This window comes from Haliaeetus albicilla, chromosome 18 (assembly GCF_947461875.1).
Source record: "Haliaeetus albicilla chromosome 18, bHalAlb1.1, whole genome shotgun sequence".
Taxonomy (NCBI): Eukaryota; Metazoa; Chordata; class Aves; order Accipitriformes; family Accipitridae; genus Haliaeetus; species Haliaeetus albicilla.
This window is the reverse complement of record NC_091500.1, coordinates 3,129,598-3,144,673: the sequence shown is the minus strand read 5'-3', so window position 1 is coordinate 3,144,673 and position 15,076 is coordinate 3,129,598. Positions and strand designations below refer to the sequence as shown.

At 40.7% G+C, this 15,076-nt stretch overlaps 1 protein-coding gene across 12 annotated transcripts in view; it reads left to right on the top strand.

Annotated features, from left to right (window-relative positions):
* The window catches only part of RP1L1 (RP1 like 1), a 46,579-nt gene that overhangs the window by 14,810 nt on the left and 16,693 nt on the right, over positions 1 to 15,076 (top strand). For 7 of the 12 annotated variants that reach the window (XM_069805534.1, XM_069805544.1, XM_069805543.1 and 4 more), the window contains exons 2-3: positions 2,264 to 2,380; positions 2,534 to 3,191. In XM_069805534.1, the coding sequence (XP_069661635.1) occupies positions 2,553 to 3,191 (639 nt within the window). In that variant the 5' untranslated portion in view covers positions 2,264 to 2,380; positions 2,534 to 2,552. The remainder of the gene's footprint in view (positions 1 to 2,263; positions 2,381 to 2,533; positions 3,192 to 15,076) is intronic. The other 5 variants (XM_069805535.1, XM_069805539.1, XM_069805538.1 and 2 more) reach the window with 2 other exon arrangements.

Here is a 15,076-nt window from a genome sequence, read left to right as displayed (position 1 = left end):
GATGTATTTGGGCAAGATGACCATTTTTGTTGCCTTGCTAGATATATAGTAGAATCCCCTTCCCATTCTGAAACTTCAAGTGGACAATACAAAACTTCTCCCTGTGGGAACTGTTTATATTTCATGCAAGGTTTTTGTGGAAGGCTCTTTCTTCACATTATATGCTGCTTCATAAGAGCAGATCTGACAGACCATCTAGGCTTGCATGAGTAACCAACTCTATCACCCAAAACTTAAGGGATTGCTGTTCCTTTACATTGGTGATCCCTTAACAGTTTGTGAAATTATTCCCAAAGAAAAATAGTATTGGGAAAATATGTTACGATTTGTCCCTTATTTTAATTTTTTGTACTTCTTTCAATATGATTTAACAGCTTGAAAAAGTAGAACAAATCCTTGGGAAGCAGTTAGATTTCTGGGAGTGCAGCCAGCATATTGTGGACCACCTTTGGTCCAGGGACTACAATTTGGATAATGGGTTTGTTTGGAAATTATGCTGATGGTGTCTGAAAGCTCTAATGTGGGACTCATGGAGAAAAAGTTAAAGCCACCTTTCTGAAAGCTGTTGAAAAATAGAGAAATGAGATATTTTTTTCCCTGGAAGATAGAGTGATGGATTGACCTTTAACTGGGAAATAAATAAGTGAATAATTGCTTGGTGAAATATGTACATGGAAAGAATAAATCATACTGAAATCTTTGTCAGCATACATGGATATAAAAAAGCAAAGATTTGTCAAAATAATAATCTTTCAAATGGTGCCTAATGTCTTTTCTCACCTAGCTGAAGTTAAACTTCCATTTATTGCAGGAGTGAATTTGCTGTAGTACAAAGTGCACAAATATTTCACTAGAGAGTAACATAGTAAGAAAATAATGGTCTTGTTCTAAAATGTGGAGAATATCAGCATTTACAGCTTTTTGAATGCTGCACCTCTGCAATCAATGACAAAATTCCCATTAATTATAGTGGTCCCTGAACTGGTCCTCCAAAGAATAATTTGTGAGTAGCATGACTATTTTCTTGAAACTAGAATTTTATTCAGCTGCTGCAAGAAGCATAACCAGGAGCAAACTGAAGGAAACATGTCATTAGAAGCATATTTATTGTTTTCTAACTCATCTGTGAACACTAAAAAAATTCCTTTCTTGTGAGAGATTTTTTTTTAAAGTTGCCATAGAAAACTGCTATCAACTAAGAAGATAATTTGGAAAGTAAATTGGATGTAGGTACTTGTAGCCAGAACCACCTTCTGCAAGCTACAAGACAAGCTACTGTATTCCTTACTAACAATTCAAACGGTTTGCTGCCTACCTGTGAGCAGTAAATTCTGATCAGAAGATGACATCTCTAAATGACATTTTGAGAGTCTCCATTTAAGTTTGAGTAATTAACTCAAAGTGAACTGTGGAATCACTGTTCATATTCATGAAATAGACATTTGTCATACTCATTACAGCCAATATTTTAGCAGTTGTAAATAGTGGTGAGGGTTTTTTTTTTCCATGTCAAAACCAGTGTCTTCTTTTTTGGCATAGTAGTTTCATTCCATGTGGGGTCTGAATTTTTTAGTGATTACTTCTAAGACAATGCATTTGATAAGGGTAAGCAAGAAAGAGTAGAATCCAGTCTCTTTTCCACTTGTGTCCGTCATGGCGAAGACATTAAAAATCTAGGGTTCCAAAAGCTGGGGTTCAGCCTCCAGACTTAAACACCAAAGTCAGTTTTGCTGTAAAAGTGAAGGACACCAGCTGTTCTGACACAAATTGGGCAGACCATTCTCCTCACATTTGTTCTTACCAGGCTTATTTCAAATTTTCCCACTGTTTAGCAGAACCAACTCTTGTAGTTCTGTTTGAGATCTTGTGATATTTCTTACTATTACTTGTTTGCATAACTGCCATGGATTTTCATCCAGACCTTACCTTAGCACACCACGGGCAGCTGTTCTGAAACCAGGCTACTCTGCCCCTCGGTACACTAAGGACTGGTTGTGTGCTACAGTGTGCAATCACTCCATGAACAAATTCAGTTTTGTTTTGGTTTTTGTTATGTGCCAGTTCACGGGGTTAAAGGGTTACATGAGAATCTCGGCTCTCTGCTTGTAAAAATAAAACCAGAATAATCACTGGCTCTGATAGTTTCTGAGAAAACCTCAAAAATATAAGCAAGGAAGACACAAAACTCAAAAAGACAACAATACACAAATATAATTTTTTGTGGCTTTTGCTTGGGGTCTGACTCATGCTTTTTGTGCCTCAGGGTTGACTAACACTGACTGAATTCTTATTGGCATCTGCAGGACAAGGATGGTTTAACTGTGAGGAGCAGGGTTACGGCTACTCTTCCTGCTGTGTTTCCTCATATCTACCTGAGCCAGTGAGTTCATAACTCTGCGTTGGTACAATCTGCTCTTGATCGAGCATAGACAGTAAAACTGTTGAAAGGAAAACAAACTTTGCTCCTGTGCTAGCCAGGCACTGATTCTGCATGACTCAAACAAACCCTACTCTATTTTTGCTTCTCTTGTAGTTACCTTTAAGAAAGAGGGATGACTCAGGTGCCTGCTGACTACCTGTCGACCACCAGCTCCTACAACTATGAGCAGCCCCTTCCCTCCTTGGCTCGGACCAGCACTGTCACCAAGGTACCCCCAGCCAAAAAAATAACCTTCTTCAAGAGTGGAGATCCTCAGTTTGCAGGAGTCAAGATGGCCATCAACCAGCGAAGCTTCAAGAGCTTCAATGCACTCATGGATGACCTCTCTCATAGGGTCCCACTGCCATTTGGGGTACGGACCATCACCACCCCACGAGGAATACATTGCATCAGTGAGCTGGACCAGCTGGAGGATGGAGGATGCTACCTTTGCTCCGACAAGAAATATGTCAAGCCTATTAGCATTACTTCTGGGGGACATAGGCCAGGCCCTCCGCGAAATGGTCGTCCCTCCAGTACCTTGAGAAGAGCAGCTCAGGAGGGAAAGCTTGAAGAGTATTCCACACCTTTCACTCAGCATGGCCCCAGAATACCTAAGAAAATCACTCTAGTTAAGAATGGAGAAAGTGGTTTCCGGCGCTCAATTATCTTGAACCGCAGAAATGCCAGGAGTTTCAAAACGCTCCTGGATGAGATTTCAGACATCCTGCAGTTCCCAGTGAAGAAGCTTTACACTGTTGATGGGAAGAAGGCAAGTATCTCTGATACCTAGTGCTGGTCACTTATTCTAACAGGTGTTATCACATCAGTGTTTGCACTCCCTGTGATGCAAATCCTTTAGCTCATGGGGCCATTAGTTTACCCACTTTACATTAATTCTTTTGTCTTGTGTAGTTATTGTCACACAATGTACTTCCCCACCACTTAAATGAATGGGTGGTGTAGAAGAATCTTGCTCAGCCATTCAAGATCTTCATACATCAGTTTTGGGTCAATGGGAGGCAACTTTTGACAGAAGCCCAGAAGCTCAATGTTTTACAGCTGGGTATAAAACCCTAAATAAACTTCTGGTAATGGAGTTTCCCACCCTCTCCTGGGAGGCATGTCCCAACAGAGGCTTAACTTTTCTATACCTAACAACTGGGAATTCAACAGAGTAAGACGGCCCTCAGGTAGAACCGTGCAGTTGCATAGTTCTTAACAGAACAGGGTCCTGCTCATGATGTGGGAACCTCAGCAGTAATATAACTGATAAATGCATAAGTAATTAGGATATGAGTGGGATCAGGTGATGCATTTGTATTGATGATTTGGTGAATGTGCCAGTTGGGGTGGACTCTCATAATAAATTTGGGACATGACAACTCCTTTGTTCTTCTGTTCCCAAAGGAATTTCCTGACAAACCTGAGATTCTCCTGATTTCTCCTCCATCTCTTTGTAACGTAGACTATAACCTGTATTTAATTTCTTCTGAAAAGGTCTCACATGTTAGCCTGACTTGTCCCTGGCAGTGCAGCTGAGTGGAGTGGTTACCCTGCTCCTTGCCACTTTTTCCACCTTTACAGTGCTGTGTGCCAGCTCCTCAGTGGTAATGTTACAACCATTTGTGGTGTCACTTTCTGAACCAGATGACTGAAATGACTTGGGTTCAAATGACCCACTATACAGGAGGAGAAAAAAAAAAAGGAGGAATATCTTTAACCCAAATAATTTTGACCTGGCACAGGGGCAGGAGTGTGCAGCTATGAAGAAGAGAGAGAGGGGATAATGGTGGCTTAAGTCATCTTTCCTGGTGGAGGCAACACGTCACATCACAGTGCTTTCTGCTATGCCCACCACTCTGGAAAGAGCTTCCTGTTCTCAGCTGAAGGTTCCAAGGAAAATATCCTTCCCGAACATCCTACTGCTACAGCTTTCCCAACTCTACTGATCTAGAGGCTAAAAGAGTGTCAGCCTGACTGCAGTTAGATGAGATGAGATGAGATGAAATGCCAGGGAAAGGACGGTGCCACTCCACATATGCCAGATAAGTAGAACTCCAGTCTTGCTCAGAAACTGAGGGTCCTGTAGAAACTAATGATTTATGAAAAGAGACCCAGGAGCAAGAGAGGAAACTTAGCTATGGACAACCCAACATGGCCTAGGATAAGCAAAATAGATAATTCATGTCCTCAGACTTCACGGCCTAAGAGCCAGTTGTCTAAGTAAAAGGTGAGCAAGCTGGCCACCCTACTGTGGCATTCATCTTTTCTAAGTGTGTCTAGAGTCTGTGTTTCTCCTAATGGGAGAGTAGAAAAAAATGGCTCACTTGTAGGCAAGACAAATCCCATGCCCAAAGTTATTTCAGCAGTCAATGGAAAGAAATAGGCACTTTAGACAGCTACTTTCCAAGTAACTGCCTAAATGACTGCAGATATCTGAGGCCAGATTCATTTCAGGTTCAGCATGTCAGTGTCTAAATGTTTCTGTAAGTGAAGCAAGTGGCTAAGCTCCCATATAGCTGTTGAGCCTAAGCTGACAGTCCATTGAACTTGGAGCTGGCCAAAGATAGGTGTCTAGAGGCCTTCAGAATCAGGTAGGTTCTTTTTTTCTAGCTTCCATCAATTTATTTGCAAGGTGAAGTTTGCTGTGTACGACAGCTACAACTATACTACTAAATTAAAAAATGTCAGAGCAGGATCTCATCCTTCTTTTCTCTATTCTGCTAAATTCTTAACATCTTCCCTGGTTTGGTCTTGGCCCAGAGCAATGGTCTGCTGACACTTTAGATTTAGTGCCTGGGACCACTCACTGTAGGTGGTTTCGATGTGGCCAGCCTGTGTCTGAGCAGCCAGGCTGCTTCAGGTGACCTCCATTCTGAAGAACAGAGTCTGGCACTGATTGCTTTACTACTACAAATGTAGTCAACTCAATGTAGGAAAAAAACCCAACAAACCCCACCCTGCTGCCAAGATGTGTTATAATCTATGGAGAAGTATTTTATTTTGTCACTGATTTCTCCAGTTTTCAAGACTTGGACTCCTGTTCAGTCCACATGGAGATAATAATCTTGTGTAGTGGTAGTAACTTCTTCTTCACATCTTCCATTTTTGAGAATTTTCACTCATTTCTCCAAAGAAAAGGTTTGCTTTCTACTTCTCAGTGCAGTCTTAATGTTCTCCTTGTGATTCTTAAATGAGTTTCCCACAATTTTCCTTCTAGTCATTATAAACACCAATATTTTAGCTGGCATATATACTAAATACACACTGTAAACACAATATCTTCACTATTATTAGCCTCCACCTCTTTTTCCATCTAAAGACAGGCAGTTATCTTTTACATTTTCAGCTCTGCGGTGGTGGTCATGCTGTCTAAGGGTCTCTATTCTCCCAGAGTCAGATCTCATCCCAACGTGCCAAGACGTGGCAAGACATGGCTAGAATGACATGGGTACCGACTGACCAGAAGCGGTCACTGGGGAGTATTTGAAGCTGATGGCACCTACTAAGTTTTACGTGCTAACAACTTTGCTGACAGTTTAAGTGACAAGCTATGTAGGTCTCTTCAGGAGACAACGTGTCAATAGCTTTGTCACTTGTTTTGCATCCCCATTCCCAGTTCAGTCTTTGTTTCTGGAAATGGTTCAGCCTGGGCTGCACATGAACATCACTTGAAGAGATATTGATGCTCTTTGTTGCAGCTAGATTATCTTCTCTGGCATGCCACGGAGTTTAAAATTATCTTCTAGGTAGTGATAATGATATTTTCCACAATAAATCCTCACGTTTTCCATCTGCAGAAATGTGGGTGTGGATCAAACACTATCACTTACTTAATCTCTCCACAGTCCCTTGGGATTCTTTTTTTGGATGTGAACATTTTCATTACCATCTTGTCAATAGGCAGTTCATCTTCTGTACCTTATTAATTTAATCTGCAGTCCTTTTATGTAGAATATCGCAGTGATAGGTGTCTATGGGTCCAACCGGATCAATGTTATCAGCTTACACATAGCTAGGAAATATGTGATTATTAATATCTTTTCTGGGGAATCTTTTAAAGTGATATTTTGGCCATTCTTCATTTCAACCATTTACCTCTTGCTCTTTAACTGTTTGTTACTGCTCATTCAATGGTCATTGCTGTTAGGACTTCCTGGACCTGTTACTCTAGTCTTGGGTACAAAGCATTTAAACCACAAAAAAAGTCACTCTGTCCTGGATTTTCCCATTTTTTCCTTTCATAAGGATTGTCTAAACCACTTTTGTTCTTCTGTCTAAGTTTTCTTGTTGTACCTCATCTTCAAGATCTCTGTTCCCTATAGACAACTGGTTGTATCCCAGGGTTTTCACCAGATACTAGCAGTTTCTTTGAGGGGTGAAAATGGCAAATTTGTCACACAGTTTGGGGCATTTCCTGAAATAACCTCCTTCGACTGGTGCCAAAGATTAATTTTGACTGTATGTCTTGCCTTTATATTTACATTTGAATTTTCTGTTAGAGACAACGAAAACAAGCATCCAATCTTCCATGACTATTCAAAGGTGTCTGGATGCTTCATATTTCTTGGGTATTTCCTTGTTTCTCCTATTATAATCTTTAAATAATAATTCAAATTATCTTTTAATAATTTTGTAAACTGCTTTTATGACATGTCTATGTACATTTTTCACAAGACTTATTACAGAGGCCATTATTTCTGGGAAAGAGGGCTAGGATTGATGGGAACAGTAACTTTTGACATTCATTCCCATGATTTGACAGATTAACTGAATAACAGTAAAATTCATTCCTAAGCAATGCATCTGGACTGCTGCTTGACTGCCTTTGTATTTGTCTGGCTTAGAACAACACAATTCATGGCATTTAATAGCAGGTTCACAATGTCTCTTTTGCTGCCAGTTTTTTCTTGATCTCTTGAAATCTGAACACAAAAACTGAAAAATCTCATCTCCTACAGGTGAATCGTTCTCTTCCACCAATGAAAGTGCTACTCATAGACCTGAGAGTGTTGTCCCTTCGATCTCCTTTTGTTTTCCTCTACTACTATAATTCCGGATCTGAACTCAAATCTTAAAATAAGTTAAGTCACCTCTGAAACATAATGTATGGTTGGCATATACTGCCCAGTGGCTCTGTTTTAGTATCTTTACTATTTTATTTTAAAAATCCAGAACATTTGAAGATTACAAGTCATTGGTTTCCTATTATACCTTTAGTGAGTATAAACTTAGACACACATGGAACAGGCCTGTTGTTTTTTGTTCCTTTCAGGTAGTATTGATTTGAAAAAGCAGAGAAAAGTGTTTTCTTCATTTTGTAGTCTGCCTAGTCCACAAATGTTTCCAGTAAACCTCTAAGTTTAATTCAATCATAACTCACAGGGAACTAAACTTTTTGGACTGCAAATCTCGCTGGTTTTGCACATCAGTACATTTTCTTCTCCAGACAAAACTTGTATCATTTATTTTTATAGCCCTCATTTTGTCTCATTTTTTTTCAAATTGGTTTTAGCGTAAGGTTTTACCCAAAAAAGGAAGAAATGCTAGTGATTTCATGAAGCCAATAAACTGAACATTTTACCTATTTTTCTTTTTCATGGAAGAAAGTCAGAAGAAGGTCATGGGCAGCTATGCAGAATCCTAACACAGATGAAGTTCATTGTAAGGCCAAAAGTGGTGGTGTAGCATCAAGATCCATTGGAGGCCAGCAGAGCTCTTGCTTTTGTGATCACACTTATTTTGCTGTTTTTGTGTCTTTTCTTGCTCCCATTTATCTGCTTATTTACCTCTCACATATTTTCAAAATAATACTTTATGAACTTCCTAGGAAAGGTCAGTGTATTTGCTGGTTGTTTCTTCTGTGGCCTGGATTATGGGCCTTCATTGCTCTTGGGCCAGAGAGTCTTTCCATGCTATGAATTCAGAATTAGCCTATAATAATTATGCAAAACTCAGGTCAGTAGAAACAGTGATCGAAAGATCCTGATTCCAATGTTAGTAGAAATCCAGAGTGGTTCTATTGGTATTTATACATTTGAATTTTCGTTCTAATTCCCGAAGCCTTAAACAAGGTGAAACTGATATTTTTACTCTTAAGCATCAAGGAGACTGCCTACTAGGAAGGAAGAGCTACTCCCACTGAAGTGAATAGGTGTTTAAGTATTTGGGGACCAATATCAGCAGAGCCAAGAGCCCCTCTTCCCAAACTAACCATGATTTTTGTTGTCAGTTTCTAAAGCAAACCAGTAATTGGATGATTATGGGACTAGAGGCAAATTTAATTTGATTTTAGCTTAGAAAAATCAGTTAAATTTTCAGCAAGTAAATAGCGTAAATCGTATAGTTCTTCTCCGGTCAAGCCACCAGTTACTGTTTTCCAGGTGATTAACTGGAAATAGTGCCCAAATGGAGAAATCTGTTATATAGGTTAACATTGACATGTCATTAACTTGTCAGTGACACTTTGTGCAAGTTTCTGCACTAAAAGATAGACAGGCCTGGACTTAACTGATCTAAATCTGATCATCTTATTAGGCATTTAGGATGGGGGGTGATTTTGCCTGTTGGTCTCTTTTTATTGAATATAGAAGAAGATCAGAAGACTGACTCAGACTAGTCACCTAAAATTAACCCAGGCCTAGATTTTCATATACTTGTTTTAAAGTACTAGAGATTTTTAAATGTTAGCAAACATAAGACATGGGACTCTACATCTGAAGATCACTTGGCTGATGAGACAGTTGAAAATTGCAGCTTTCCTAGTTTTTACTAGGGACATCAGTTCTACGCTAAAAAAGAACCAGGTGTGTTACTAAGAGCAGATATCTTAATAAAAAAAGGTAGAGTAAAATTTGTAGGTTATCTTCTCCATCACATGGACTTTCATCTCTGTTCTGGGAAGTTCTTATACAACCCAGTGCATTTTCTTTCTCCATGGTCTCAACCACAGGAGAGTGCACCTATGTGCAGATCCCCACCGCCTGCCTCTGGAGAGGGAAGGATGCCTCTAGGGGCAAAGAGACAGAGAGAGATCAGAGAAAGACCAGAAATCCTCACAGACAATTAAACTATAAGAAATGACGTGTGGGATTACGTGACAGCAACTGCGCAGCAACAGAGGATTTCCCTGACAAATGGCAATTATCCAGGGTCCTCCAGCTGAAGAGTCATTAAGACTTCTTTAAGTCACAGGAACCCAGCAACATGACTATATGTCTAGTCACAGATGTCCTGATTTCTGCACTTACTCTTGAATCACTAGGCCTGCCTTTTACTGACTGTCTTAAATTAAAACAAAAACAAAACCAAGTTCTTCCTTAAAATCCAATACTCCTTCTTGTATGGCATTTGAAACCACATTGTGTTATGGTAAATAGTCTACATAGTTTATGGTTATTGGTGGCAATTACCATGAGCTTCTCAAATGGGATTTATCAACCGTCAGAAGAGTTTTCCAAGGGATGTGGCTAGTTTTATGTTTGTTGGAGTCAGGCCAAGACTTAGATGGTTTTTTGCTTAGGCGCGCTCAAGGCTGACCGTAAGTTGTTATATTTAATGAGTGAATCTGATCCAGACTGTTATGTAGAAAGGCAGAGTAGATGACCAGAAAGGCTCTCTTTTGCCTTAGACTCTACAAGTGAGAACATTGTAGAATGAGCACTGTATGCAACCAAATTTCCTTGAGGGATCAGAGAATTACTGTGCGAGTTAATCAGGGGAGCAATCACGAGTTAAGGAATGCTTCCTCAGGCACCACTAACTGGAGACTGTAAAGGATTAGTTATTAGAAACTCCTTGGGGTAAGGACCCTCATTTTCCTTCTGTGTTTGTGTAGAGTTTGGAATGAGACACACCAGATGCTGTGGCAAGACTAACTGTTCTGGGTCAAATCAAGCCATCTTTGGCAGTGGCCAGTTGTAGCAGTCTTGGAGGAAGACAGAAGGGCACATATGAAGCGATGCTTTTCCCAGTGTGTCTTCCCAGTCTCCAGCAACCTGTAGGCTAAGATATTCCTCACCCAGAAGTAGCACCATGGGCTACAGCTATTCTAGTAGGCAGAATAGTATCAGGACACAGACTCTGGCCCTGACACCGAATGGCACTATCTATACATATTCATACTATGTAGCCTCCAAAATAGGGTCTAATTCCTACAGCCTTTGTAATTGGGTGGCCACATTCAAGCTACTCCTTAGGAAAGGTCCCTGGTGTATGTTAACTCCCAGATCTGTCCAGGAATTTCTTGGGAGAGTGCCAGCTGATCCAGGCTTTAAATGCACTAAAGACCATTCGAAGAGTTTAACAGTACAGGCAACTCGGTTCCAGTGCCCTGGATCCAGAGTTGTTTAATTTAGGAGTAAAGACAGAATTTTTATTTTTAGCTGTTATTAGTAAAGGTGTTGGTCTAACTATTATTACTAAATCATCCTTGATAATAGTGACTGGATTTGCAGTGACCTCAGGGTGCAAGGCCAGGAAACAGGCTTGTCTGACATATTTCCTGGCTCAGATTTACACAACCATATAGCCATTTCTAGGACATCTGTAGACTGCCCGCAGGCATCCTCTAGGCCACTCATGTTTGGGCTGTCTACCAAGCTCATCTGTCTTAATGACAGGTGTCATCAAGACCCTGATGGAATGGGATAGATGGAGGCAAATAAGCTGTTTTAAAACGTGGTACATATATAAACACTAAGAGAAGAAAGGTGATAATTTCCCTCCTTGGGATAGTTAATTTTCTGGTTCATGTTGACATATTCACTGTGACACTTGGTTTCATGCTGTGTTCAGGTATGAGTAACTGCAACCAGTTTCAGCCCCTCATCTGGTGCAAACCGTTGTTATCAAGTGAGCTGTACCACTTTCCACCCACCGTGTGTGTGAGTCATAGTCTAAAAACAAACCACAGGTTTCAGGTTCAATATTCTCTGATTCCATGCCAAAACCACAATGACTCCAATGAGATTTACACAAGCGATCTGTAAACCTCAGCAAAACTTTCCATGAACCTGATCCATAAGAAGACTCATATCCAGGTGTGTTTTATGAACCTTTGAGATGCCCTGAAATCATTTGGCCCAGTGCCTTACAAGATGTAGTTAAATGGACCCCATGTGCTAGCCACTTTCTTATCTAACATATACCAAATCTAATACTTTCTTATCTAACATATACCAAATGCAAATGATTCCCTTAGCCTGAGGAGATTTTGTTCTTTCAATAATAATAATGTAGCACAGTGTAATTACTTTCTAATTCTTTTGAATTTAATCCAGGGCAAAGACATTTCCAATCATATTATTTAGTATATGCAATAATATTTGTGAACCTAATGCTTCTATTTATTCATTTACCTAGAATACAAAGAATAGCAGAATTCCACCCTCTCCTGGAAAAACTGTGAATTTTCTTTAAGTACGTTAAGTAGAAATCACTGTTTCTGCAAAGAATTTTTGCAGGAAAGGCTGTTTTTTTCATAGGGATATCTGGTTTTCCAAATGCAGATTTTGGAGTTTTTACCATTAACAGGAGAGGAAAAGAGAGGATGTTTTGCATTTTCATCAGTTTGCTTCTTCCTTTTGGGCCCTGAACAGAGAATTCAAAGGATTCTGCTGCAACTCTTAGAAAGGTCTGGTTTTCTTTCAGCTTGCATCTTTTCTGAAATAAATTGAGCTAACATCAGGGGAGCTACTTCTGCTGTGTAGAAGTAAACAACTTTCCAGCTTTCACATTTGTACTATGGACTCTGCAAATTGAAAGTGAAACCCTGGACTCAGTAACAAGAAAACTATTCCATTAAACCAGGGTTTTCAGCTAAATGTGTTTCTTTTTATGCCCTGAGCTTCTGGAGTCCATACACTATATCCATAGTGCTCAAAGAAGCACAATGCACAAATGTTTACACTAGGAGACACCCTGGATAGTAAGACCATGGAACAACGCCGTATGGATCTATGAGCTTGATCTAGAAGCGGTAGGGTTTATATACTCAGTCCCAGCTCCTACAGCTAGTTGGAACACACCTATGCTGTGCTTCCCTCTTTTCCCTCTCAGCTTCCAGCTGGAGTAACTTTTCATCTGTGATGTAGATATTCCCCATATAAAAAGAGTAAGTTTTGAGATTCTGGTCCTGGGGAGAAGCTGGAACTCATGAACTGTATCCTTCCCACTGACTCAGTCACCACGAGGCTAATTGCAAGAACCAAATGCTTAGCATTTTTCAAGACTTGTCAACTTTTAAGCTAATCCTGCCCTCGGAGGGCATAAGGGCAGGCGCTTGGGGTGGGGTGGATGTTAGTCTGACTCATGGTTTTCAAATCCTGAGGTTGGATGGACCAGATTTAATGAACCTGGTGCCAAAGGAGCAGGTGGTGGACTCTGATTTCCCTGAGGAACTGCAGTGTGTCAGAAGGTGGGAAATATCTGCAGCAAAAACTTTCTAAGAAATACCTTCCTCTCTTGTATGTTGAAATTTGCACCCTTAACAGCAATTTTCTGTTCCTCTGCCTGAGTTGCAGCTAGAACTGTCTCAGACCTCATTTTGAGCTGACAGGGTGGGTGGGTAGGGAAAAGGCCACCAAAAGTTTGCATATGAAGTCAACGCATTGTGGGGACCTCCCCAGTTCAAACCAGCACTCAGTGGAAGTCCTTAGGAAGCTTCCCATAGTCTTCATCAGGAACCAGCTCATCCCCCACAGAGGCAATAACCGTGGCACCCCCCATACAATCCTAGCAGCCTGTCTTCCAAACTGAACCAGGCTGTAAATCAGGTTTTTTCCCCTTTTTGTCATCCTCACCTGTCTCTCAAAACCTTTTCTGCTTTCTTCATGCCTTTTTTTCAGTCCTTCCTCTTCCTTCCCCTTTTTCCATTCAGTGGTTCTCTTCTGCTGCTACCCAGATGATTTCCAATGGCCACTGAACTTCTGGTTGTAGTATTTCACCTGGACTGGTAAAAGACCTGTTCATCCAGACTATTTCCAGGGCCAAACTCAGAAAATTTTCTTTATACATGTGCAAAGTGTCACACACAGGGAAAAGGCATCTGTGAGTACTCCAGGAAAAGCTGCCAGCAGTGAAATAGCTAAACATGATCTTTGCCTGTGGTTGACTGAGAAAGCAGTGCAGTGCATTATTCCTCTGTCTTTCACATATTTTACTTGGCTGTTTGAGTGCTTCATGGCCTGATTTCCAGATCACAACTCCCAAAGCTATCATTTTTCGTGCAGCTTTACACAGTGGTCAAACCAGAAAACTAGACAGCTCATGTCTGAAAAGTTCTAGAAGATGCTGATGTTTTCAGAAGTGTTGGTATGACAAATCATTTTATAGTGCTGCATTTCACCATCTGGAGCAATGCACTGGCCCATATTCCCATGATATAAGAGTCAAATAAAGGTAGCAGCATGTAATTTATGTTTAGCAGATTACCTGCTATTGCAGGAGCCTAGGACACTGGCATCTGTCCTGCTTCCTGCATGTGGATTTTGGGACCTGATATTTGATTTAGTGTGTAAGAGACCATGTGAGTTTTGATTTGCTGTGGGAGATGGAAGGGATGCTGCATACTCTCTTCTAGACTAATCACTGGGGTGCTACAGTTTGCAGAGGGTTAGATCCATATTTCCATGCAATAGTTCCGTAATTTAAGTTCAGTATTAGCTCTTGTTCTGCGTTCCTTCTGATGGGATGGGGAGAGTCTTCTGGCTGCTCACCAAACACACACCCATGCCACATCCACCAGCCTCTCTGCAGATGGGGAAAGGGGTGTTCCACTGTGGTAGGGTGTGGGGCAGGTTGCCCATGCTGATGTTGGAGAAAGTGAGGTCAAGTAATTCACTTTCCTATACCTTCCTCCTTCTTTTCTTCCGCTAACTTGCTAATATGTATGTGGGCATGGAGTGGCAACGCCCTATGATTCACCTTCTGACCAACAGATTAGCATAGCTTTAAAAAACCACTCCCCAGAAGAACCACTCTAATTCCTCCAGTGCAAAGTCTGGGGAAGGGCATGAATAAAATACAAAATTTATTACTGTTAAACGAGATACCCCAGTTCAGAGCCAGGATCCCCCTGGACTGAATGTAGTACAACTACAAAACAAAAGGGCTGTTTGCACTCCAAAGAGTTGTAAATCTGAATGAAAGACAAAAGGGAACAGATGAAAGAGCGCAAGGAAACAAGGCAATGAGTCAGCATGATAGGCAATGAACTCAGCCCGTTAGCCTTTTCTTCAACATGTCTGTTACAAGCTTTTCCTGTTTCTCCCTTGCATCTCTGCACTCTTTGGAAGGTGGATTAGCTTACGGACCTGTGATCTCAACCATGCCTTGCGTTATTTCCCCATTCTGTCTTTCTCTCTCTAACTCTCAAATGTCTGTGGTTGGCTGGTAGACAGCACAGTTAAAACAAAAGATGTTTCCTACATTTTACCTTAATCAGAAACTGGTATCCATATTCAGCTTCTGAGGTGAGTAAGGTTTTCAAAGGTTCTTTCTTCTCTGGGAAGAGCCAGAGGATAGCATGTTCTCCACAACAAGCAACAGATTCCTAATTTTAGAGATGTTATGTTTGTCTTTCTTCTGTTTAGGTAATGATGACATTTTATTATTAATTGTGTTGCAGTAGCACCTAGAGGTCCTTGCTGACAT